Here is a 27907-nt window from a genome sequence, read left to right as displayed (position 1 = left end):
AAAACCCCCTGCCTAGTAGAAAGAGCTTTTACGTGTCCCTGGCTAGATCACACATGTGAATTTGCAATCTCACTGGCAAAATGACACAACTGTTTAACGTCCTTGGCAAGATGAGACATACATATGTTAGTAATCCATGGCTAGATAAAACATAGCCATCTGACATGCCCATGACAAGACCCCACATACAGCTTTGCCCTGTCCCATGCTGTCCCATGCTGTCCCCTACTGACCGTGCCCCCAACCCACTCCCATCACGCGTTCCTCCATGATACGGTACCTGATACCCGAGATGCGCGGTCGCACGTGGGCGCTGGGACGCTACAGTCACGTTATCTCAACAAAATCAATGTTTTCCTGACATGTGGATCCATGATACTTTATTTGTTTTTAAATATTAATGTTCATTTCTCCGATAATTCAGTAATGAGTCCCGCGTCACCGCCGCGCGTCACTCGGTGAATAATCAGTTTCATGTACCTCTATACCTCCCATGTCCTAAATCCCGCCTCAACGTTGCCAGTTTCTCGTTATCATTATTTACTGCATGAATAATTGTTTGATATGTGATTTAAATCATAAAACTCGTGCTTCAAGCATGTAATTATATCTGAATGGAAGCTTGTAAATCAAGTACATATGAAGGCAACAGTGTTGTGCGGGAGTCGAGTCACTGCTGGTGCGGGGTTATTAAGTCAAGATCTTCGAACGTTCCTTTTCTGTTTTGTAACTTTTGCATAATTTAACTCTTTTAAAAACATCTTTAGATTTGAATATCTTTAATAGACAAAGAAACATCAATTATATATGTTTCTTAAGTAGATAATTCTATCGATATCCGCAGTGGAAATATCTCTATGCTGTGGGGTAGATTGATTTAGTTATTGTCATAATTTTCCTTGTCGGCTTTGTGGATGTTTAGATCATGTTTGACGCTATGCACTGGAGTCAATCTAAGATCATTCGCCGGCATTTTGTCGGGCCCCTGCACGCTTCCACGCGCTCCTCCCGTTCTCTTGACGCACTCCTCCCGTTCTCCCGTCACACACCTCTCTCTCTCTCCAGTCAGTCCCGCTACTCTCCTCCCACTCTCTTGGCGCTCTCCTACCGTTCTCCCGTCACACGTCTCTCACTCTCTCGTCAGTCCCGCTACTCTCCTCCCGCTCTCTTGTCACTCTCCTACCGTTCTCCCGTCATACACCTCTCACTCTCCCGTCAGTCCCGCTACTCTCCTCCCGCTCTCTTGTCACTCTTCTACCGTTCTCCCGTCATACACCCCTCACTCTCCTGTCAGTCCCGCTACTCTCCTCCCGCTCTCTTGTCACTCTTCTACCGTTCTCCCGTCATACACCTCTCACTCTCCCGTCAGTCCCGCTACTCTCCTCCCGCTCTCTTGTCACTCTTCTACCGTTCTCCCGTCATACACCTCTCACTCTCCCGTCAGTCCCGCTACTCTCCTCCCGTTCTCTTGTCACTCTTCTACCGTTCTCCCGTCATACACCTCTCACTCTCCCGTCAGTCCCGCTACTCTCCTCCCGCTCTCTTGTCACTCTTCTACCGTTCTCCCGTCATACACCTCTCACTCTCCCGTCAGTCCCGCTACTCTCCTCCCACTCTCTTGACGCTCTCCTACCGTTCTCCCGTCATACACCTCTCACTCTCCCGTCAGTCCCGCTACTCTCCTCCCACTCTCTTGACGCTCTCCTACCGTTCTCCCGTCATACACCTCTCACTCTCCCGTCAGTCCCGCTACTCTCTTCCCACTCTCTTGACGCTCTCCTACCGTTCTCCCGTCATACACCTCTCACTCTCCCATCAGTCCCGCTACTCTCCTCCCGCTCTCTTGTCACTCTCCTACCGTTCTCCCGTCTTACACCTCTCACTCTCCCGTCAGTCCCGCTACTCTCCTCACGCTCTCTTGTCACTCTCCTACCGTTCTCCCGTCCTACACCTCTCACTCTCCCGTCAGTCCCGCTACTCTCCTCCCGCTACCTTGTCGCTCTCCTACCGTTCTCCCGTCATACACCTCTCACTCTCCCGTCAGTCCCGCTACTCTCCTCCCGCTACCTTGTCGCTCTCCTACCGTTCTCCCGTCATACACCACTCACTCTCCCATCAGTCCCGCTACTCTCCTCTCGCTCGCCCGTCTCTCTGCTCCCGTTCTCCCGTCATACACCTCTCACTCTCCCGTCAGTCCCGCTACTCTCCTCCCGCTCGCCCGTCTCTCTGCTCCCGTTCTCCCGTCATACACCTCTCACTCTCCCGTCAGTCCCGCTACTCTCCTCCCGCTACCTTGTCGCTCTCCTACCGTTCTCCCGTCATACACCTCTCACTCTCCCGTCAGTCCCGCTACTCTCCTCCCGCTCGCCCGTCTCTCTGCTCCCGTTCTCCCGTCATACAACTCTCACTCTCCCATCAGTCCCGCTACTCTCCTCCCGCTCTATTGTCACTCTCCTACCGACCTCCCGTCATACACCTCTCACTCTCCCGTCAGTCCCGCTACTCTCCTCCCGCTCGCCCGTCTCTCTGCTCCCGTTCTCCCGTCATACACCTCTCACTCTCCCGTCAGTCCCGCTACTCTCCTCCCGCTACCTTGTCGCTCTCCTACCGTTCTCCCGCCACACGCCTCTCATTCTCCAGTCAGTCCCGCTACTCTCCTCCCGCTCGCCCGTCTCTCTGCTCCCGTTCTCCCGTCATACACCTCTCACTCTCCCGTCAGTCCCGCTACTCTCCTCCCGCAATCTTGTCGCTCTCCTCCCGTTCTCCCGTCATACACCTCTCACTCTCCCATCAGTCCCGCTACTCTCCTCCCGCTCTCTTGTCACTCTCCTACCGTTCTCCCGTCATACACCTCTCACTCTCCCGTCAGTCCCGCTACTCTCCTCCGCTACCTTGTCGCTCTCCTACCGTTCTCCCGTCATACACCTCTCACTCTCCCGTCAGTCCCGCTACTCTCCTCCCGCTCTCTTGACGCTCTCCTACCGTTCTCCCGTCATACACCTCTCACTCTCCCGTCAGTCCCGCTACTCTCCTCCCGCTCTCTTGTCACTCTCCTACCGTTCTCCCGTCATACACCTCTCACTCTCCCATCAGCCCCGCTACTCTCCTCCCGCTCTCTTGTCACTCTCCTACCGTTCTCCCGTCATACACCCCTCATTCTCCAGTCAGTCCCGCTACTCTCCTCCCGCTCGCCCGTCTCTCTGCTCCCGTTCTCTCGTCACACGCCTCTCACTCTCCCGTCAGTCCCGCTACTCTCCTGACGCTCTCTTGACGGTCTCCTCCCGTTCTCCCGTCACACGCCTCTCACTCTCCCGTCAGTCCCGCTACTCTCCTGACGCTCTCTTGACGGTCTCCTCCCGTTCTCCCGTCACACGCCTTTTACTCTCCCGTCAGTCCCTCTACTCTCCTCCCACTCGCTCGTCACTCTGCTCCCGTTTTCACGACAAACACCTCGCACTCTCCCGTTTGTCCTGCTACTTCCGCTAGCTCGGCACTCAGATCCGTATTCCCCGTCACACTCCTCTCGCTCTTCCGATGTTCTCGCTCTTCCGACACTCTGTCTCCGCTCTCCTAGCGTTCCACCCCACTTCATCTACCATTCTGCTCCCGCTTTCCCGCCATAAATTATGTTGCCAACCATCATGTCTTTAGCGAATAATATTTGACAAACACTCCTTTGTTTTACAAAGGAATATGAACGTCAGTGTTGGGTTCTTTGCTCTTAGTTTGTTTTTCATAACCGCAAAACTTGTACCTAGCACGCCCAGTTCCCTAATAACTGGAATAAATGCAGAAAGACATTGTGCTGGCAGCAGGCGACTTGTTCCGACACCAGGCGACCGCTGTAGCTGTTGTGCTTATTGAATCTAGTGCAGGCTTCTCCGTTTTATGCAAAATGGTACATGACAGTGTCTGGTGCAGATGTATTTTAACTTAACGTCCTAAAGTTAACGCGCTGTGACCAAACTAGATGTTATCACCTTTTAACCGTTCATAATTTGTAAATCAAACTTACACACTGTCGATGTCGGGAAGACAACTATTGTACAAGACGATGTAAGGAAGACAACTCTTGTACAAGACGATTGAAGGAAGACAACTCTTGTACAAGACGATGTAAGGAAGACAACTCTTGTACAAGACGATGTAAGGAAGACAACTCTTGTACAAGACGATGTAAGGAAGACAACTCTTGCACAAGACGATGTAAGGAAGACAACTATTGTGCAAGACGATGTAAGGAAGACAACTCTTGTACAAGACGATGTAAGGAAGACAACTATTGTACAAGACGATGTAAGGAAGACAACTCTCGCACAAGACGATTTAGGAAGACAACTCCCGTACAAGACGATGTAAGGAAGACAACTCTTGTACAAGACGATGTAAGGAGGAACAACTCTTGTACAAGACGATGTAAGGAAGACAACTCTTGCACAAGACGATGTAAGGAAGACAACTATTGTGCAAGACGATGTAAGGAAGACAACTCTTGTACAAGACGATGTAAGGAAGACAACTCTTGTACAAGACGATGTAAGAAAGACAACTCTAGCACAAGACGATTTAGGAAGACAACTCCCGTACAAGACGATGTAAGGAAGACAACTCTTGTACAAGACGATGTAAGGAAGACAACTCTTGCACAAGACGATGTTAGGAAGACAACTCTCGCACAAGACGATTTAGGAAGACAACTCCCGTACAAGACGATGTGGAAAAGACATCCTACGTTCACGGAGATGCTTGGAAGACAACTGTCATATGGGCAACCCAATTGACCTTGACTTAATTGCGTGACGCTTGTTTCCATTGAGTGCAGCTGTATTCACCCGGCTCACGTGGTGTCGTTGTAACTCCGTACATAGCGGAGATCCGGAACACGTAGTGTTCGTTCTGTGTTGAAATTAAAAGCAGAATAACAAACATGGCACGTGTTGATGTCTGCAAAGTGAAATATTACCATGTGCTGCCAATAACTCACGAGAACTGATATGGAATACTGATTTACAAACGGCAACCTGTTAGTTTCTACATAGCATTACCTGTTTAATCGTATCTGCATATCATACAGCAATGTACCGATTCCCTTCAACACATGTGTTGTATCAGGATGATCTTTGTGAAAATGATGTGGTTGTGATATAGATTAATGTTTCCATTGTGGTGACACGCGACGTTTATAATGGAGGTTTTTTGTCCGCCCCCCTCAAAGTCCTCTTCTTGAGTGTCATTTGCCTGCTGGTACAATTGTTTACTAGGCAGATTTCCAAGTAACGAACGAAAAGGAGTGAATGCCCTATCAAATGCCCGTGTTAGATCTTAACCCATGTGAAAGCATGGCCTGTCAAATAAATTTGTGCAGTCCCGTGGCAAGTATTGATTAATTTAATGTCGTTAGGGGAGTGCGATGATCAAAGTACAAGCGTCAGTAGTTGTGAGGAAAATGTCACCATCTCAACCTGTTGCAGAGAGTGGAACTGCGGTTTTAGAAGCCTTAGGCCTGGCGCTTCCTAATATAACGTCAAGAAGATACACGGCTTTGTCATCGCCGCATCAGAGGAGGCGGCAACACCGCATTACGACAACAGCTACGCCGAAACATCCGTTGGACAGGAGCGTTATTGGACTCGCTCCCCGCTAAGCCGTGGACCTAAAAACGTTCCGTGATCATCTTCTGTAATACCGTTAATGGGGAAATCTATCGGACATTTCAGTGTAATTGTGGCACATTCTGTTTGGTTAGGTAGATCACGTTAACTGAACATTATGTTGTCTTGACTCGGATATTCTTTGCCACAGCGAGACGCCCGCCATTTCTGGTGTTAACAAATAATACTAAGACTGAAACATCGTAAGAGGTATCTACTGGTAACGTTATATTTTCACACTAAGGCTTAGTCAATGAACTGTGTGAGCAGTAGAATACAATATGGCTCATTTGTGGCTTGTTTTGGACTTGAATTGGTATCCCTCTGTTTTCACAACATCAACTGACTTCCCTGTGATGTGTGAAAGTTGCAAATTGTTTGGTATTTCTAATTAAGCTAGCGTATTGCAACACCGTTGTCAATCTTGATATTTAAATATTCATCGGGGCCATTCACAATTTCTTGCTTTGTCGTGCACAGTTTCAACCTGTGGACAAGCCTGGCCGTAATACCTGAATTAGCCACGAGGCTGGAAACTCAACTTGATTATAGTCTATTCCCAGGCTCTTGTGTCACAGTCCTTCATTTCGATTCTCTTTCTCATTTCTACTCTCACTATGCGGGTGCGAAACTAATTATTGGGAACCTTTAATCTGGCAAAAGATAATTGGATAAAAAGTCTCAAACTTGGGGTTCGCATTCTGGCCAAGTGTTTCTATGGCCTGTTTTGCAAGTAACCAAAGTTCGTGTTGAAATATTAAAGCGAACGGCTAAATTTAACTACGCTGTGATAACTTTTTTTCAGTAATCACATTTTTTCCTTTGAAGGCATGGAACTTGCTCTAACGTGTAAATCATGCTTGTTTTCTCTTCTAAAGCAGGAATAAGATGCACATTAACTTCACAATGATAATAAGAAAATACCTCAGTAGAAGCATTTTATTTTAGCGACAATGTAGCAACGGCGTTGACAATGTTTTTGACACGAATAATAAGTTTATAAATACTTACTGTAGAAATTATTGACATGGAACCTATTTCAGTCGCAAGCACTTAGGGAAATCTATGTTCAGCCATGATCAAAATTCAAGTGGCTTTGTTATTTGAAAATGGATTCCCAAAGAAACGTGATTGCAATAATAAAGCTATTCAGCAGTGGATGCTGAAAAACAATGACGTAATAGATACAGCGATTCTAGTTTAGGAGTGTCTTCTCGTTTAATACAGCTATTACTGTGCTTATTGTACATTTAGTGGCAATAAAGCACTACCAGCTTTCTTTAGCCCCGACTGTCAATTGTTTTGGTCATGAAGAGGATCATTAACAGAGGACACACTGACATGGCTTTCTGGTGAAAGGCCTTAGTTTTTGTGAGTAATATTCGATTGTTCCAGAACAAAGAACTGTGTGTAGTTATGTTATTCGTTCACCTGGTCGACACCACTGGACCTTGAGGACTGTGTACGTGCAGTACCCGTGACGACCCGGGTTAGAACATGTCTTCAGCAACCATGCTTGTTGTAAGAGGCGATTAACGGGATCGGGTGGTCAGACTCGTTGTCTTGGTTGATGAATGTCATCGTAACAGAATTGCGTGGAGGATGCTCGTGATGTCAATCACTGGATTGTCTGGTCTGGACTCGATTATTTAGAAACCGCCGTTATATAGCTGGAGTATTGCTGAGTGGGAGTTAAACAACAAACAAACACAACAAACATGTTATCGCTGCGTGTGTAGACGTATTCCGGGCACATTGAGGCGAGGAACAACGGCAGTGCACTTCGCGCATTTCAGAAATGTGGGGAATTGAAGCTGGGTCTTTGTCGTGTCGAGACTTTTCTCCCACCACTAGACTACCCCACCGCCCCATAATGTATGTGAGGAATATAGCCGTAGTGGGTCAATATGTAACCGTGGTTGTGTTGGCCGATAGTGGAGTAGGCGATCTACTGGCAAAATAATCACAAACAGCAGTGGGGGGTGAGGCTGATGACGTTTATTTTATTATCGGTACGAATGTACGTACTTAATTCAGTCTGAAACAATAAAAGTACAACATAAGCAAATATAACATAGAAATAAATATATACAATCCGTTATAGTTTAAATTTCTAAAATATAGATATCACTTCCATTAAAATGAATTATCATTTACTTCACATTACACAATACATCAGACGTATCCGTACAATACATCAATACACAGATACAAAATATATTAATATGATGTGAAAATGAAGATAACATACCAGATAGGTTAAATGAAGGGTTGTGACTTGGCACTAGCCGTCAACCAATGGTAAAGGTACCCCGAGGGCTTGTAGAATTTCAGTCTTTGTTGATGTTCTAATACGTTCGGAATATTTGGGCTATTAAGCATGTCAGATTATTTGCACCCATACATCGGTCATGGTGTTTGTTGTACACACGATAATCCTTCCAGCAGGACGGATATTGAGATGGACAGACCGTCTTGTCCACCTCAAGTAGGGAGTTCGCAACACAAACGCTGATCCACGACCTCTGTCTTGACACCCTTTCTTCTAAATCTTACCTGTAACCAAATGTAAAACGTCTTTCCAGGGGCGGTCGGGTAGCTTAGTGGTTAAAGCGTTCGCTCGTCACGCCGAAGACCCGGGTTCGATTCCCGACATGGGTACAATGTGTGAAGCCCATTTCTGGTGTCTCCCGCCGTGATATTGCTGGAATATTGCTAAAAGCCGCGTAACACCATAATCACTAATAAGTTCCACTGATGCATTGTGTCTCAACTGCATTACACATATAAATGACAGGCTAAAATCCAACCTAGGGTACGGCAACCACGTCACTGGCGTTCTTTGTCCGTAGATTGAGTAAACCTTTGGTGGGCAATTCGTGATGACTCCGCAGTGATATTTACACTGATAGAGTGAGTGAGTATGGTTTTACGCCGCTTTTAGCAATTCACCAGTGTGGATAATCGAACCCGGGCCTTCGGCCAGACAAGCGAACGCTTTGTCCACTAGCCCAACCCCACCGCCCCCTACTACGATAGGCATTATTCGAATTTATGACTCCGTTATATTTCCGTTCTGTCATATTTGTAGCCTCATTGTGTCGTCTTTTATTAAAACGCTGGCGTGTTATTATTGATGTAAATAGGCATGTTATCACTTGTATATATAACTTCGCTATCCTAGTATATATACTTAATATGTACACTTGTGCATCGCCTAGGACTAAAACGTAAGTCAAAGTTTTCATTATTCCTCAAGTGCCGTTGAAAGGCAAAAGATCTTGTTTGGATAAAGGAGTTTTGACAATCCCGAATATCTGGACTCGTGTAACGACTCGTGTAACGATTCACTCGACAACAATTTAATTTTTCGCTATACCCTTGGACATGAATTGAGTACGACAGTTCATGGATCGGTTTCAAAATGGTATTATAAACTACCGCTCAAACGAAAGTATACACTTAAAGAAAAGATTTAACCAATACATTACAAACATTATCTTAACGCTATTAGGCTGAAAACAGTCGCCGAAATACTGCCAACGTAAGGTCCATAACACATTTATGATACCCGTATAAAACATCGCCATCGAATAACCAGTTCTTGTTTCTTTCGTTACCATCAAACATGGGTCCATACTTTCTTTTGCCCAGCAGATTATGTAAAATGTTATGAACATAAATTGTAAAATGCTATTTTCTGATTGTGTTTCCGCAAGGTCTCAGACCACTGGTTTGTTCATCAACTCAAATCTGCTTAATATTTTAGGATTCAGCAGCGTTCCTTCCCTTTTGGTGATTCAATTGTTTCCTAAGTTTGCCAAATGTCCAGTTTCATTGTATCGTATCTCGATCTTACTATCCGACCGCCTCCGTGATCTAGTGGTAGAGCGTCCGCCCGGAGATCCCCGGCTGCGTCATACCAAAAGACGTTAAAAGATGGTACTTGTTGTTACCCTGTCTGGCGCTCGGCATTAAGGGGCTAAAACTCGGACTCGACTCGACTCGGAGTCAGTATACTGTGTTTGAGTCGGGTATTCACGTTAAACTGCGGCATGGTATCTCAGTGAGCTAGCACTATAAATCGGCATCAGTCCGGACTAGTACAAGCAGCCACACAAACACATACACGTACATGCACGTCGCTATATAAGTGCAATAATCTTGGACGCGACGTTAAACCCAATTTCACCTCACCTCACCTCACCCGATCTTACTAATAAAGTATCAATATATGTATCGTATCGCAACGAAATATATCATTACATCCCTAATAAGTATGTTTATAACCTATATATATATAGCTCCTTTATATCTCCATTTTATCATCATGTATGTTGATGATTTCCGATGTTATTAGTTACACGTGTAACTCCACTGTTAATATTTGTAGTTATTACCCAGTCATACCACTATTGATATGTATAACTCTCCTATGAAATACTTTTTTAGGTAATACTCATTTATCAAAATTATAACCCAGTTGTAATAAAAGAAGTATAACCTTTGCATGTGCACAGATAGGTTTGTAGCAAAAATATTAAAAAACCAAACTCTATTTAAAACATTCGACATGACCATCCTCCTTGCATCAAGCGCTTTATACTATCTCTGCAGTAACAAATCCCACATGTTCGTGGTACTCAGCTATTTCAAATAATCACGTCAATACGGGTTCACAATATACAGCGTGAAAATGGATACATCGTTCTCAGTATCACAGCTGGAAATATAGTCTGTCTCCAGACCCTAGAGAACAACATAATAATGACTCCAACTCAAGCCTAGAATGATTTGGCAAGTCTAGATTTCCTCCGCTCTAACCCTGAAATTGAGCATTATTCTGGGCTCCATTTGTATTTTTTTTTTTTTTTTTTGGTGATAATTATTTTTATTTGAGATAACTTTATTTCCTCGGACTAAATGTTAGTTTATGGAAATAATAAATCATACGAAAATAGATTTAATGCCATGGTCATAAGAGGCGGCCATGTTTAGGTGTCGTCGTACCCCGACGATGTAGGGCATTAATGATAACATCAATCACAGGTTTGTCTGGTCCAGTCTCTATTAATCATAGGCCGCAGTCGTATAGATGGCACGTTGCTGAGCGCGGAAACAAACAAACAATTCACATCATGTCCCGGTGACCGATCACTAACTAACTTGTCACGTGACGAGACTTCATCTGCGTGACGTCGCGAGATTTCAGCTGCAGAAGTGCACAGCACTCACAACATAACGGGCGCTCTGCCCACCTAGCTTCTGTTCTGTCGTCGTTCTGCCGCTGCTAGTTATATCTCGATATATTCAATTTGTACGCGTGTCCCCCGGGCTACTATAATCAACAGATAATTCATTCAGGTGTAATAGGCTTGCCTAACACGTCTCCAGCATTCTCTAGTCTCTGCAGCCGTTTACACCTTTATGCAATTGACATTACCATTCGTCGTCCACAAGTGTGTTATCGGAACATATATGTTATGATTATGAGCTTCAAGGATGTAAAATGTATTATGATTCTGCTAAGTCGCGTACGGCATTCCAATATCTCGGATATTGGTACTGTTGAATTGAGCAAGTTGGATTCAAACCAACACATTTTGTTTCCTTGCTGGCCGACCATGTGATGTTCGAGGTGTTGGGGCGAGAGGGTGAGAGGACCTGTCTAGGATTTTATCAAAAGCAATTGTCCCAGAAAATTCTTGAAAATAATAATTGCGTTTCTGAATGTTGTAAAATAAGGAAATTGTGAGCCACAAAATATTCACTGTTGCATGCTCGGTTTTCATATTACAAAATATATAGGCTCATAGTTTTACTTAAAACAATATATGCTTTTGCAGATATAGCAAATGAATCTGATCCTTACTGAATAGTGTTATGTACAATTATATTTTTTTAACTGATCACCCTAACACCACCAAGACAGTGCCTTCGTCTAACGCAGGTTATTTAAAACAATATCCAGATATCGACTGGTAAGTGACATCCGACTGTGGAACGTACTGGCCTTTTACTCTCATCCAAGCCGAGTCGATTTGTTTGAAATAACAATAACTGAACTTGCATATCAAATTACTTGTTCCATCTGCATCCGTTATGATATTGAACTACACAACGTTAATATCCGATTAACTGAATCTTGCAGCAGATGGTGTTATTATTAGTTAATGGAAACAACAGCAAACATGCCATGTCAGTAATATTCAGCAAGGGCGTAGGCGATAGATTAAGGTGTACTTTTTTAATGCATATACGTTTCATTGTCCTCTTCTCAAACATACAAATGCACGTGTTACACCTGATGGTTTAATTGTTATCGATGTTTGTCAAATGAAGATGCGCTTTTGTGTGTGGAAAATAATATGACAAACTACTGGAAATAGCAACGCAATCTCAATACTGTCGACTCTTATTGCAATCTTATCAATCAGAACGACACTTTCTTGCTGCCATGGGACTCGGCTCCAGCTAGAAGCTATCTCCCGAAATCGCCCAAATCTCGCCTAATCTTACTAATAGAGATTTAAGCACAAGCCATGAGAATACCACTAATGAAAAGCTATCCTTAAGTGTTATTTCTAAAAACAGCCTGGACCATTAGTGTTATATTGTACAGAGCATATAGAAGACTCCAGGTAAAGGCATTGCGATGACTAGTGACATCAACATGGTATAGGGATGCTGACAATATTCTTGTATGGGGATGGACCAGCCAGTGGAAGATGGGCAACGAGAAGGGGAACGCAACCATCTCGCTAAATAGGTCCATTATATGAGAGGACAGTCTGGGACGTCTAATCTGCTATGACACTTGCACGTTCAACAGCGGATACATTTTGTAAAGGAAGGGTTTAGTTCCTGACTTGTTAGTCGCGTTTGGTTATCGTGTAATGTTGCTGAAGGTATTCCATGAAATAGTAATGGCGGTGTTGACTTCTAGTATATTCTCACAATTTTCCGAATGTATAAATGTGATTTAAGAAGGGACGATCGCTGTTGAATCTAGGATACTGTGCTGTTTTGTAGCTTGTAACGTTCTTGACTCATTGACCGATCTGCTTTCACAAGGATGCTCTTCCAGTTTTATACACGAATACAACACTCCCGCCTGTGTCTGTCCCCATGGACATGTGTGCTGTTATATTCCCATTAAAGACTACTATTGTGGGCTCCTTGGCAATTGTTGTATGAGTGATGGTTAAACACGGCTGTAACACCACAACAATAGAATGTAAACTTCCGAAAAGAACCAGTTAATATTTCCTGACATTATTTGGTAAGATGACATTTATCTGCCTCTGAAGATCCGGGTTAGAAAGGCCTTCAGCAACCCATGCTTGTCGTAAGAAGCTAACATGATCGGATGGTCACACCCGCAGAATTGGTTGATGCATGTCATCGTATCCCTATTACGTAGATCGATGCTCATGATGTCAATCACTGGATTATCTGGTCCCGATTCGAGTATTTACAGACCGCCGTCATATGGCTGAAATATTGTTGGGTGTAGCTTTAAGCAACAACAAACAAATCCCTAACACGAGTGTTATGTCCTAGGTTCCAGGGCAAGTTGACCGCAAAGTGTTGCTTTGCAGTAAAGTTTGGCAAATGTTCTGAATGTATACGTAGGTCACTTCAAACATGGTAATCAGTCGCATGTCCAATTTATTACTCCTTTCCTGTATCGGTGTCAACTCTCTATATATCATCTCCACATCGACGTTCTTCCGCCGAGCAATAAACAATTGCAATTCATCGATAGTTCGATCGTTAAACCGGCCCCTTACTACCAAGTGGTTTTCTACTAGCCAGTAAGAAAATATACAAAATTAATCATAATTTCAAATAATATAAAACGTCAGCGCCAAAGAATAACCAATATATATTATCCACCAAAACAGTGAGTGAGTGAGTATGGTTTTACCTGCTTTTAGCAATATTCCAGCAATATCACGGCGGGGGACACCAGAATCCACCAAAAGAAATTCCATAGGGCTTAAAATGCCAAATAGCGGGGGAAAGTATATGAATGGATCACTGACACCTGGTGTTCAAGGGTAAGGGTAAGCATGTCCTGCCCTACCGGTAGCAACCCAAACTCGCACAATTTGCCTAAAAGTTACTCCTGCTATACGACGGGGCGACACGTGGGGTTTAACGTCGCGTCCAAGATTATTGCACCTATATAGCGACGTGCATGTACGTGTGTGTGTTTGTGTGGCTGCTTGTACTAGTCCGGACTGATGCCGATTTATAGTGCTAGCTCACTGAGATACCATGCTGCAGTTTAACATGAATACCCCACTCAGACACAGTATACTGACTCCGAGCCGACCAGTCCTTGTTTTAGCCCCTTAATGCCGAGCGCCAGACAGGGTAACAAGAAGTACCATCTTTTAACGTCTTTTGGTATGATGCAGCCGGGGATCGAACCCCGGACCTTCCAGTCTCCGGGCGGACGCTCTACCACTAGATCACGGAGGCGGTCGGATAGTAAGATCGAGATACGATACAATGAAACTGGACATTTGGCAAACTAAGGAAACAATTGAATCACCAAAAGGGAAGGAACGCTGCTGAATCATAAAATATTAAGCAGATTTGAGTTGATGAACAAACCAGTGGTCTGAGACCTTGCGGAAACACAATCAGAAAATAGCATTTTACAATTTATGTTCATAACATTTTACATAATCTGCAGGGCAAAAGAAAGTATGGACCCATGTTTGATGTACCATCTTTTAACGTCTTTTGCGACGGCGGCACGTAAAACAACGTTACAATAGAGTGATGGACCAGTAATCCACACGCTAGCGCATCTACTGGTGCTGTATTAAAACTAGAGGGTAGATTACGTTCAAGGCGATAGGGTTGAACATTCTAAGAGTGTGTGAGTGAGTGAGTATTACAAAATCATGGCGTGGAACAATGAATGACGTCACGCACTGTACGTCTAGCGAAAGACAATAAGACAACTCAAGCATCACTTACCATGTAAGATCCTTCCATTAAACCATTGAACACATTCACGGGTGGTTGAATACAATCGATGACGTCATTATTCACAATGTTTATTAGTAAGTGCTATGTTTGTTTCCTTGTGTATTGATTACTACTACGCTGTACAACAATCAGCCTCTCCCCGCGGCCCATCTTCTCCCTCCGTGACATCGGAGTTATTGTACTGGTTGCGATCAATATGCAAAGAAGATACTATTTATTGATGTGGATGTTGATCGTTTGATTTCTGTAAGCAGGTGGCGTATTTGTTAACTTCGCAAATATTAACAACGTCAGAAAATAATTAGTCTCAATTACCTGCCGAAACATGTTCCTTTGGGCATAATAGGCAAAGTAGCGGTGAAAAGTATCTGAATGGATCACTGGAAATCAGTGAGTGAGTGAGTATGGTTTTACGCCGCTTTTAGCAATATTCCAGCAATATCACGGCGGAGGACACCAGAAATGTGCTTCACACATTGTACCCATGTCGGGAATCGAACCCGGGTCTTCGGCGTGACGAGCGAACGCTTTAACAACTAGGCTACCCGACCGCCCCTCTGGAAATCAGTGATGACACCAGGTGTTCACGAAAAGAGTAGGCATATCTGCCCAACCGGTAGCAACTGTATAATGTATTCTTTATATTCTTTACATCCGAGAAGCGAAATCAAAAGTGAGTGAGTTGGGTTTAACGCCGCATTTAACAGTATTCCAGGTATATAACGGCGTGTCACGTGTCAGCTTAATGTGGGAGGAAAGCCCGAAGTGATGCAGGTCTCAGACGTTTACCACTTGGGTGAACCCCACGAGCACGGGTATGATGCTGGCAAACCTAGAAACATAATCGTGGCGAACCGAGATTCGAACCCATAATCATAGGTTTCTGGCGTGTCCAAGGGACGCAACTTTGCACAGCGAATCGCTGCCTCAGACGACTTGGCCACCCGTGTCCCCGAAACCAAAGGTGTTATATCTATTATGTATGTGTTCTACCAATATCACATAACACATTTACAAATCTCGATGTGATTGCGTGTATATTTCTGTTTTAGGTGAATATTTTCAATGCACAAATGCTTTTTATATGTAAACTTGTGTTGACATTTAAATTATTGCAGCTCGTAAACATACCATTGTGTCATCATTAGAACAAAGTTTCAGGATTATGTTACCATTATGTCAGCATTAGAACAAGAGTCAGGATTATATTACCATTGTGTCAGCATTAGAACAAGAATCAGGATTGTATTACCATTGTGTCATCATTAGAACAAGTTTCAGGATTATGTTACCATTATGTCAGCATTAGAACAAGTGAGTGAGTGAGTATGGTTTTACGCCGCTTTTAGCAATATTCCAGCAATATCACGGCGGGGGAAACAAGAAAATGGGCTTCACACATTGTACCCATGTCGGGAATCGAACCCAGGTCTTCGGCGTGACGAGCAAACGCTTTAACCACTAGGCTATCCGACCGCCCCCCATTAGAACAAGAGTCAGGATTATATTACCATTGTGTCAGCATTAGAACAAGAATCAGGATTATATTACCATTGTGTCAGCATTAGAACAAGTGTCAGGATTATATTACCATTGTGTCAGCATTAGAACAAGTGTCAGGATTATGTTACCATTATGTCAGCATTAGAACAAGTGTCATAATTATATTACCATTGCATTAGAACAAAGTGTCAGAATTATATTACCATTGTGTCAGCATTAGAACATGTGTCAGAATTATATTGCCATTGTGTCAGCATTAGAACAAGTGTCAGGATTATATTACCATTGTGTCAGCATTAGAACAAGTGTCAGGATTATATAACCATTATGTCAGCATTAGAACAAGTGTCAGGATTATAATACCATTGTGTCAGCATTAGAACAAGTGTCAGGATTATATTACCATTGTGTCAGCATTAGAACAAAGTGTCAGGATTATATTACCATTGTGTCAGCATTAGAACAAGTGTCAGGATTATATTATCATTGTGTCAGCATTAGAACAAAGTGTCAGGATTATATTACCATTGTGTCAGCATTAGAACAAGTGTCAGGATTATATTACCATTGTGTCAGCATTAGAACAAGTGTCATAATTATATTACCATTGCATTAGAACAAAGTGTCAGAATTATATTACCATTGTGTCAGCATTAGAACATGTGTCAGAATTATATTGCCATTGTGTCAGCATTAGAACAAGTGTCAGGATTATATTACCATTGTGTCAGCATTAGAACAAGTGTCAGGATTATATAACCATTATGTCAGCATTAGAACAAGTGTCAGGATTATAATACCATTGTGTCAGCATTAGAACAAGTGTCAGGATTATATTACCATTGTGTCAGCATTAGAACAAAGTGTCAGGATTATATTACCATTGTGTCAGCATTAGAACAAGTGTCAGGATTATATTATCATTGTGTCAGCATTAGAACAAAGTGTCAGGATTATATTACCATTGTGTCAGCATTAGAACAAGTGTCAGGATTATATTACCATTGTGTCAGCATTAGAACAAGTGTCAGGATTATATTACCATTGTGTCAAAATTACACCATTGTGACCCTGTATGTTCTTGTCGTGTTTGTCATCCTCTCGATTGTACGTTTTTGCAACCGTTTTACTATATTCGGTTAGCCAGCTATTGTGAGAACCCGTTCAAAACATATTTGTGACTTTCTTCGTATCCATGGACATATCAGTGTGTGAAGACACGTGACACACCAGCACTCGAACCATTCGTCCAACATCAATATAGTTCAACAACTCCTTGCCTCGAGCAAAGCAACAGGTCAAAATCCAGGCATCGATTTTTTACTAGCGGTATGCAGATCTGTCCCCGCCACCTGGCGGGGAATGTCGTCACTATCCCTGCCTCACTTGACTTGTCCCGCGCTCTCTGATTAAATGTGATTGCACGATGAATGTCAAAGATGAAGATACTCTCTGAGCTAGTCAACTTGATCACGTGATCTCAGCAAGGTCAGCCTCTTTTAGACTGATTGTGATTGAATTCCGTGGAGAATCACCAAGTTGAGATTAGTGATTGAACCCGAGAGAGTTGCAGATTCTACGTCATTGGGACAAGCGGTTGGCCGTGTTGATACCCCTGTTGGCATCATCACTCGTCAAAAACTCTAACCATCCGATTACAAAGTCACCACACAATTCTGCTTTTGTGTGTGCACGGACATCAATGACGACCTAATGCCAAATTGGACGTCACAAGCTTGTCTTGTCTCTATTGAGCCTGTTCTTTCTTTAAGTTGCCATACTGAAAGGCCGGTGATCGGTGACTGGCTCAAGGTACAACTAAATGTCAAACAAAATTATTTCAGCGAAATTAAATCTTTGTAACTCGCGATCGCCATGAGAAATTCGACACGTGTCACTCGTGGTGTGCACGTGATATTTCGAGCTGAGAGTTCGTGTCCATCCCTCGTTGTGTACACGACCGTTCATCTCATGAAATTCGCATACCTCGCTCGTGAGACGTGTGACTCATAAAAAAATATATATTTCCGTTTTGCATCTCAGCATCTGGATTACGAACGATCTGAAGCAGGCGTTTGGCGAAAGTGTGTGTCCCATGGTTGCTTGGATCCACTGGTATACCTGGTATACTTCGATCATGATCCTTATCTCGCTATGCTATACCCCAGCTAGAGATGAACGGCAGCGATCTTGGTCAATTTTCATTAAGCTGACAATCCAGAATATATAGTTGACATTCAGCCCTACTGGTGGTGCAGGATACGCTCGTCTTTTTCACGGACACCTGGTATCGTCACTATTTCATAGTGATTCATAAACACATGCTCATGATATAGTCGGATCCTACAATCGACTGTCTTTGACTGAGATTTCATATGCATGTGGAAAGGGTTTTGTCGCTTTTATCATCTAAAGAAAGGATACTCGTAGTTATGATATATAACAGTCTCTGGGTCAGAAGGAAGCTCTCTAGTCGAGACATAACATCCCTTTACTTGTGGCATATACCGGTCTGTTTATTTAGAATGAAGCCCTTTACCTGTGGCGTATACCAGTCTGTTTATTTAGAATGAATCCCTTTACCAGTGGTATATACCAGTCTGTTTATTTAGAATGAATCCCTTTACCTGTGACACATACCAGTCTGTTTATTTAGAATGAAGCCCTTTACCTGTGGTATATACCAGTCTGTTTATTTAGAATGAATCCCTTTACTTGTGACACATACCAGTCTGTTTATTTAGAATGCAGCCCTTTACCAGTGGTATATACCAGTCTGTTTATTTAGAATGCAGCCCTTTACCTGTGGCATATACCAGTCTGTTTATTTAGAATGAATCCCTTTACCTGTGGCATATACCAGTCCGTTTATTTAGAATGAATCCCTTTACCTGTGACACATACCAGTCTGTTTATTTAGAATGAATCCCTTTACCTGTGGCATATACCAGTCTGTTTATTTAGATTGAATCCCTTTACCTGTGGCATATACTAGTACCAGTCTGTTGATCAGAAAGAAGCCCTTTACCTGTGTCACATACAAGTCTGTTTGTTATAGGGATGCCTTCACCTGTGTCAAATACTATTAGGTACATCAGAAGGAAACCCTTTACCTGTGTCACATACTATTATGTATATAAGAAGGAAACCCTTTACCTGTGTCACATACCAGTCTGTTATTATAAAGATGCTTTTACCTGTGGCATAGAGAGAGAGAGAGAGAGAGAGAGAGAGAGAGAGAGAGAGATTCTTTATTTCCTCCAGAAGTTAATCCGAAGATTATACGTAATTAATCAAACGTATTCACACAAACCCATATTACCAGTACATATATACAATACAAGACAGTAGCACCAGTGTCATGCCATTCACACAGTACAAAAGGTTAGATCAGATGACATAATCAAGGTAAGCCTTTAGCGGAAGTACATAAGCAGAAAATATCAGTATAACAGATTCCCATTTCACTTTATCAATACATTGTGAGAAGTGAGTATCATCACCAAAGAAAAATGACAACATATCTTCTTCATCTTGTGATTCCAACTGGACATAGGTTTCAACATCAAGCAGATCAATAAAAGTTGAAAACAGTTCATTTCTTTCCTGCAGTAAAGCTTCACAATGTAATATAATGTGATTATCATAACCAAAGGCATGCTTGTTACACAATAAACAGTCCCTGGAAGTTTTGTTTCGTGATGAAACTCTAACACAAAATTTTAAACTTGACCTCTGTTCTGGGTATAGATATGCTAGTTGCCATAATATATGGTGAGTAAGCTTTGTGTGTATTAGCATGAAACGTGAAAGACCTGTATTGACAGAAACTTTTCTGCGCCAAATATTTTCTTCATATTCATGAATGGTTTTATTAACCAGTTGCTTCCAGTTTCTCTTTGTAGGAAATACACCTGTGTCAAATACCAATCTGTAGATCAGAAGGACGCCCTTATATATAACCCTTATATATCAGTATGTATATCTGAAGGAAACCCTTTACCTGTGGTATATACCAGTCTGTATATTAGACGAAAAGACTTTACCTGTGTTATATACCAGTCTGTATATTAGACGAAAAGTCTTTACCTGTTATATATCAGTATGTTTACCAGAAGGAAACCCTTTACCTGTGGCATGTACCAATCTGTAGATCAGAAGGAAACCCTTTACCTGTATTGTATACCAATCTGTACATCACCCCTTGACCTCGACGTGACATACATATATGCATGTAGAACATTCTAAATATCAAAAGGGGAGCCTTTTGTTGTATCATAAACCCGTCCATATTGTGTTTCCTCGTGTTCAGCATGTATTATGTTCGCGTACTGCGTCAGGTGCAGGTTGTTTTCAGGAGATGAATTAGTCGCCAACAACGACTCTAGTAACATGAAGTCATGCAATTTGCTTATTGTTCGTTATTCCAATTTATATATGCTAGCTATTATTGCCAATCTATTTTGCAATTCATTGGAAAAAAACTGCCTACATATACATTTTTATTCACCTACCATAAATTTATTCACCTTTGTTAAATGTCATCAAGGGGCTTCCTCCATTACGCGCAAGCCATACGACCCGGTGCACGCCGCACAACAACATATGTTAATAATGATACAAAATTGAATATATAAAGAAGGATGGCAACACATGTGTGGATACTCAAATAGCCAGTCAAGCGAGATTACATTAACCATTCTTCCACTGAAACAATTAATATTTGAAATCAATTAATAGCCTCCACATCCCTTTACTATGAATGAGTCGATATGCTCCACTGGCAAATAATATGTTTCTTGTTAGAGTGATTCGTCAAATATCATTATCACTTGAGCCAGACAACTGTATCTTGTAGGCAACAATGGCACTTAAATGGTCAACGTTTGTGAACACATGCTATACATGTACGAACACTACCGGCTGGTGTGCAGAAACACGTACCCTGAGCTTCATAGTTGAAGGCAATGCGTTGTACTGTTGACAGGATACCTTACCATTCGGGACATGTAGAATAGCGTGGACATTCAGATTTGTGTGACATTCATGGATTATGTTCATGTAGCCAGGAGGTGCAAGGGTATATGTCTCCACGGAAGGAATGGTGTGTGCATTTGAAGCTTCTATGTTATTGAATGTTTAATAGGAGATATCCTGTGCTAGCAACGTATCCATGCAGCAAACCTGAGAAAGGTAACTGACAGCTTCAAGCAAGCAATGAATAACAAGTATTTCACCCGATCTGCGACTCAAGTTAAATACTGAAACGCTATAGTTACAGTTAGATTTAAATCCTAATTTTAAATTCTTCCTATTAATTAATGATGTATGGTAATTGATTGTCCTTGGTTAACATCCTTCCTAATACTGTCACCACTGGCGGATGAAGGCGTCTGTGGCATAAGTATGTGGCGTCTTGCATAAGAACCCTACATGGCACTCCTAAACTGGTCTCAGCCAAGGCTGTCTTGTTGGACCCTGCATCTTCTCCACGGAAGACGACCAGTGCTATCAGATAATAGATTTTTCTAACATGGGTTTCAAGCATATACTCACACGAAGAATACCGACAAGTGTGTGGATGTTGATGACTCGGATATTTCTATAAGCCATGTTGAAGCAGATTGAAACGGATAATCGAGTAACGCATTTATGGAGATTGGTGCGATGATACGCTGCGTTCTAACGTGAAAAGATTAATTAACGGATCCTTCCATGAAGCTAAATGACTAAATATAACGCTCCTTTGGATGCCTATTAATATTTAATCTGGCTGCATTTGAGGAATCATATGAACATTGAATGTCAAAGTGTGCATGTTACATTTTGTATAACTGTACAAGAAAAGACAAGAGACTACCCGAGGAAGCTTGTTCTATGGGTGGAAACGATAGGAGCTGCCTATGGATCTAGCCAAAGTCGAGCCGTCACTGCCAAATATGGGAAACTCCCACTGTTATACAGCAGTAAAACGCAAGAAAACACCACCATCTGAATGTGAATCTCACCCGATGACGAACAAGCATTTAAAAAGGGACCGACCACATTCGGCAAGTATTATTGTTAAACCTTTCTTCGTGATGTGAAGTCTTTATGAACGTTAATATAAAAAATGAAATATACAAAGACATTTGATAAAAAATTATTTCTATATCGTCAGTTTCTCTTAGAATTGGTCGCCCGTCAGTTCTTTCAAAATGGAATCGTATAAGCCTGGACACTGTATGCATCCTATCGTACCTATTGAATGGCATGATTACAGAAACATTAAGACGGACAGTACTTATACCAGTCTGGAATCCATACTGCAGCTCCGCGTTTTAATTTAAGGTATCAGGATGATATCTGAACCAATCTTACACGGTGATGTGAGTTGCATACTGAATTGGGTCTTCTAATAACTGATATGTTACACACCGAGTTGGTTCCTGCCCGACTTTCACATTACACACCAGATTGGGCCTTCTATAAAAGAAACATTATTACACTCCGAATTGGGCCATCTATAAATGCTATATATTCAAAACAGAAATGGTCCCTTTATAATTATTATATTTCACGCCGAATTGGGTCCTGTATAATATATCACATACTTACCTCGTTTTATCTGTAGATATGTTTTTAAACATAATTGATACCTTTCCTAATTTAATATATCATACCGAATTGGACTCTCCATAACTCTTATACTATATACTGAATGGCCCTTACATAAATTTGGCGTAAATCTTACATTGCAAAAATTATTTTGGTCCTTCATAGATCTTATAAAAGGTACCAAATTACTTTATTATCTTATTTGGAATCTGAACAGTGCTCCGATAATTCTATTTTACATCCATTTTGACCACTCAATAAATCTTATTTTACTTTCCTTATTGGGACTTCTATAATCTTATAATACATACTGAATCGAGCCTTATGTAGTATTATATTATACAACGTAAGACCTCTATGATCCTATATTACACACCGAACTAGGCCCTCTATAATCCTATACTACATACCTGATTGGGCCTTCTGCAATATATTATACAACTCAAGACCTCAATAATTCAGTGTTACATACCGAATTGGACCCTCTATAGTCTTACATTTCATACCGAATTGGGTCTTCAGTATTATTATTATTATTATTATTATTATTATTATTATTATTATCATTATTATTATTATTATTAAAAAATCTTTCGAATACTATACAACTTATTATATATTGACGAATTACCTATGATGTGTGCCTTCTTGTGATATTTCGTTTTTTCACAGAGATTCTTTATACATATATTGTATATCCCCAAGGAGAGAAAAATGACATTTCAGTAATAATAATGTGGACTTGTTTATTCACTTGGTGAATGTAATCTTGCGCATTATAAACGGAATTATTATTATACAGCTTTAAATAAAATAAATGCAGCAAGGAGGGTTTGGGTGATCCTGGAACAGTCGGGCTGGTTAGGTTTATCATCAGCTCAGAGCCCTTGCAGCCCAGACAGCGAATGGGACTTCACCCAGGAAGCTCTGCCTAGTCAAACCCACCCAGAACTATTCGGAGAATGTGAAGATTCCCTAACACTTCAGCCTTCTGCATTACACCAGATTGTCAGAAGGGCTGTATTCCTGACAGCAAACCCGGGTACTCTCCCATTTTCAGTCAAAAAATTGGGAGATACCAAACCTAAGGCACCAAGAGTCGGACACATTGGTTCTTGGGATGAAAGTGTGACATTTCGAAAGCGATGTCTGCATATTTGCCATGTTTTTCCTGAATCTTGTCAATCACATTGTTGTTAAAAGTGACGGAAAACTCAATGATATAAATGATTTCATTGGATTTTCAAAAAGGACAAGATAGGTTTGTTGGCCTGATTAGCTCTGAGGCTGTATACGGGCCTATTCTAAAGAATTTTGTATTTATTATTTTCCATGACACCCTCTACATATTCTGATCGTACCATGGATGGACCTCTGTGTCAAAACCACAAGCCTGGCGAAGTCGGTAATAAAATTATTGAGCTACACCATCATGTCGCTTCAGATACCGTGTTAGTGCCGAAGCTGGGCATCCACTGACAATGTGTTGGAAAGTCTCAGTAAATTCATTGCATAATCTACATTTCATATTAACATTTTTATACCAAATCACACATTGACGGTTTCGAGTGGGAAGTGACTGGTCCTGAGCAGCAAACAGAAAGTTTTCTGTTTCACTTTTCAGGCCAGCCGTCTTCATGCAAGCAAATGACTCTGCAGGGTTGCTGATTTTCTCAACATACTGCACATAAACTCGAGTCTGAATGTCATGGCCGATTTGACATGGTACTTCGCTTGGTTGACACTCATTTCTGTACCGTCCAGCAGCACAGAACCATCAACAAGATCAACACTGACATTGAAATTATTTCCCACACCCTTGGCTCGTTAAGTTAACTGTGGATATTATCATTAGTATTAGTATTATCATCATCATCATCATCATCATCCTACTGAGGGAAGTGATGCGAGAAGATACATAGCTTCTCTTAACCTTCTCAGTAGCATGAACCAGTTTGTCGTGGCAGCGCAGTCGTCAACACCTCACCACGCAGTAGACGTTAAAGCGTTCCCTCCTCTTCCATAACGCCGCAGACACTAGAACTCCCACTCGGAGAGTCCTCCTGTACTTCGTGCGATGTGAAGGGCCTTCACGCTTCAAACAGTAACCTAACGCCAGCGTACCTGGCCATGCTCGTTAGAGGACATTGCATTGGTAACAAAGGTCAAATCTTTACACCTACGTTCAATATAATCAACAGACAAAAATTAATTCTCTTTCTCAATTTAACTATGAATATTTTATGAACAAATGTGTCATGTACATATGTCAACACAATTAACCTTGGAAGCAAAGTTCAACCACACACGGTATACTATCTGTAGATGCGGGAGTTGCTTAGTTTGCATAACACCCAAGTCATATTAGTCATAGTTTCTTCTACTCATTACATGGGGTCTGTTTCATCTTCCCGTTCATCATCCGTAACAAGTACCACATAGGCCAATGATAGCAAGGTGTCCTTTGTGTAAAATCATTAATCGCAGTTAACACCCATCAAGACCTTAATCATATAAATGTCAAGTTTACACGTGTATTAAAACGATAGGTTAATGGACACAATTATCTGAACATCTCAAGCCTAACCCCACTACCACACTATATCGACCCCGTGCAGATAATGTTCTGCTTGTCTACCTACTATATAAATGATTGTATGCATATTGATTTGAAAACATAGGCTATTGTTATAGAATCAATGCTAACGTAAAACACACGTACAATAGCTAATGTATCACTGTGTAGAAAGACAATATTTATCATCGTGTATGGCTCCCTGTCCGTTCTTTCTAGACGTGTTACGCTGATGCACGGTTCACTGCAGAGGCAATGGGCGTCATGTTTCAGGAGCTGACCGTTGGCAACGCGTGTCCAAATTCTACAATAGGATATTAGCGTGAATCTTTGTTTGTTTAGCATTATCGTGTGCAAAGGAAACACAATAGAGGTCACTTTGACATGTCAGCTCTTGTAAAGAATTTCATAATGAGGTTGATGGTTCACATAGCGACACATTATTTGTTGATATTACCCTCACTTCCGGTTTGTCTTCACAGCGTCAAGCATGTAGTTTAGTCTGAAGGAACACGCGCCCTGCTGGTGATACCACTCACATTTAACGTGTCTGGAGACTTATGTATGAAAGTATTGATGTATTAGTGAAGACGTGTGTCGGTTTACCTGCTCACAATACTCGAACAATATGACAGAGGGTTAAAAGGCTTCATATTGTTCCTCGCTTTAACATATTTTATTGTCCATGCAGACAATTGGATTGTGCACAAGTGCACCACTTACTGCGGTCTCTTCCCTATATACAGTTAAACATAATATCACATGATGGAAATGAACAATTTATAATTGAAATACGACAATGTGGAAACAGTGCACAATGAACAATATGTTCGAAAGAGAAAATTGTGTACATTTCATACATATGCAAATATTATAGTTAATATTTAAATATAAATTTGACTATATTAATTAGTTACAATGCGGAAAGAATCATCTGCTACAAATGAATATATTATTTTTTCTGCAAATTCATATTGAAAAATGTATATATAAGCAGTGATAATCACGAGTGGGATAAGCAAGAGGGTTTACTTCTATGCCTTCTGTAGTCATGCAGATGTCCGTTTACCAATCTGTCAACGTTCAACAAAGGGATTATCTGATTCCTCTCCCTCCAGTCCAGTCTGTACATGAGATCACCCTCAACACTTCCTCTGCAAATTAGAATCATTATGAGTTCTTTATTGTTGACGATTGTGGATTGATTTTGAACACGTATTTCATTGAATGAGGCATTGTGTCCTGTACGAGATATAACCGCCTCTGCAGCGGAAGCTTGTCTATTGGGGAACAACCGGTCGATGCAGGAATGTAGTCACTGCTAACCCGTACAGCCAATGACTGGGTGCCCGGTCTGATCGCCACATACCCTTCCGATATCGGGTGTCCAGCGCTCTGTCTACCCTTTTGGTGTCGGGTTCCAGCTCACTCTACCCTCTGGTGCTTGGTACTCTTGGTTTAAACCAATGTAGTAATGAACGAACTGGCCAATAATGAGAGTACAGTGCTGACACGCGTGAACCAGGCGTATTTGGTGGCAGCGGACGGATAGAAGCAGACGACTTTTTGGTAAGGAGCAGACGACACAATCACGACTCGATAGGGGTTAAGCCAATGGAGTTGTAGTATCAGCCAGGTAAGGCGTACTTACTGCTACGTTTATGTTTCATAAAGGGAAAGCAACATTATTAGTTTATCTACTTTGGTTTCTTTATATTAATTTCATCTTTTTAAAGTACTGATGTAGAATGTGAATTGAGTATGCAACTGAGTAATTAAGGCCAGGTGATGTGACTTCCTGTCAGACACTTATCCATTCCAACACAGGTATCCGGTAGGTGATGATACCACCCGTTCACCGAACACCTTGCTTTACTGTGTATCAAACACACACGGGTTCATGAGTATATGTATCTGTGATTGTGTTTCTCCCATTGAGACTGGACGCCTTTGTGCATGTCACAGGGATATTCCTTCAAGAATCGGAAGTTGTATTCACCGAACACCTTGCTTTACTGTGTATCAAACACACACGGGTTCATGAGTATATGTATCTGTGATTGTGTTTCTCCCATTGAGACTGGACGCCTTTGTGCATGTCACAGGGATATTCCTTCAAGAATCGGAAGTTGTATTCACCGAACACCTTGCTTTACTGTGTATCAAACACACACGGGTTCATGAGTATATGTATCTGTGATTGTGTTTCTCCCATTGAGACTGGACGCCTTTGTGCATGTCACAGGGATATTCCTTCAAGAATCGGAAGTTGTATTCACCGAACACCTTGCTTTACTGTGTATCAAACACACACGGGTTCATGAGTATATGTATCTGTGATTGTGTTTCTCCCATTGAGACTGGACGCCTTTGTGCATGTCACAGGGATATTCCTTCAAGAATCGGAAGTTGTATTCACCGAACACCTTGCTTTACTGTGTATCAAACACACACGGGTTCATGAGTATATGTATCTGTGATTGTGTTTCTCCCATTGAGACTGGACGCCTTTGTGCATGTCACAGGGATATTCCTTCAAGAATCGGAAGTTGTATTCAAGGATCCGCACTAC

General features: G+C 41.9%; 1 protein-coding gene across 6 annotated transcripts in view; it reads left to right on the top strand.

Moving 5' to 3' along the window:
* LOC124114593 (neo-calmodulin-like) overlaps positions 1-27907 on the top strand; it is a 98167-nt gene that overhangs the window by 30127 nt on the left and 40133 nt on the right. Inside the window, exon 1 of one of the 6 annotated variants that reach the window (XM_046475237.2) lies at positions 21040-22213. The exons of 3 other annotated variants lie outside the window; for them this stretch is intronic. In XM_046475237.2, the coding sequence (XP_046331193.1) occupies positions 22067-22213 (147 nt within the window). In that variant the 5' untranslated portion in view covers positions 21040-22066. Of the gene's footprint in view, positions 1-21039; positions 22214-26673; positions 26972-27907 lie in introns of those variants that run through there. 2 more of the 6 variants (XM_046475242.2, XM_046475241.2) reach the window with 2 other exon arrangements.

The sequence above is a fragment of the Haliotis rufescens genome, unplaced genomic scaffold, assembly GCF_023055435.1.
Source record: "Haliotis rufescens isolate VD_foot unplaced genomic scaffold, xgHalRufe1.0.p SCAF_1, whole genome shotgun sequence".
Taxonomy (NCBI): Eukaryota; Metazoa; Mollusca; class Gastropoda; order Lepetellida; family Haliotidae; genus Haliotis; species Haliotis rufescens.
The sequence above is the reverse complement of the archived record's forward strand: the minus strand, read 5'-3'. Positions and strand labels throughout refer to the sequence as shown.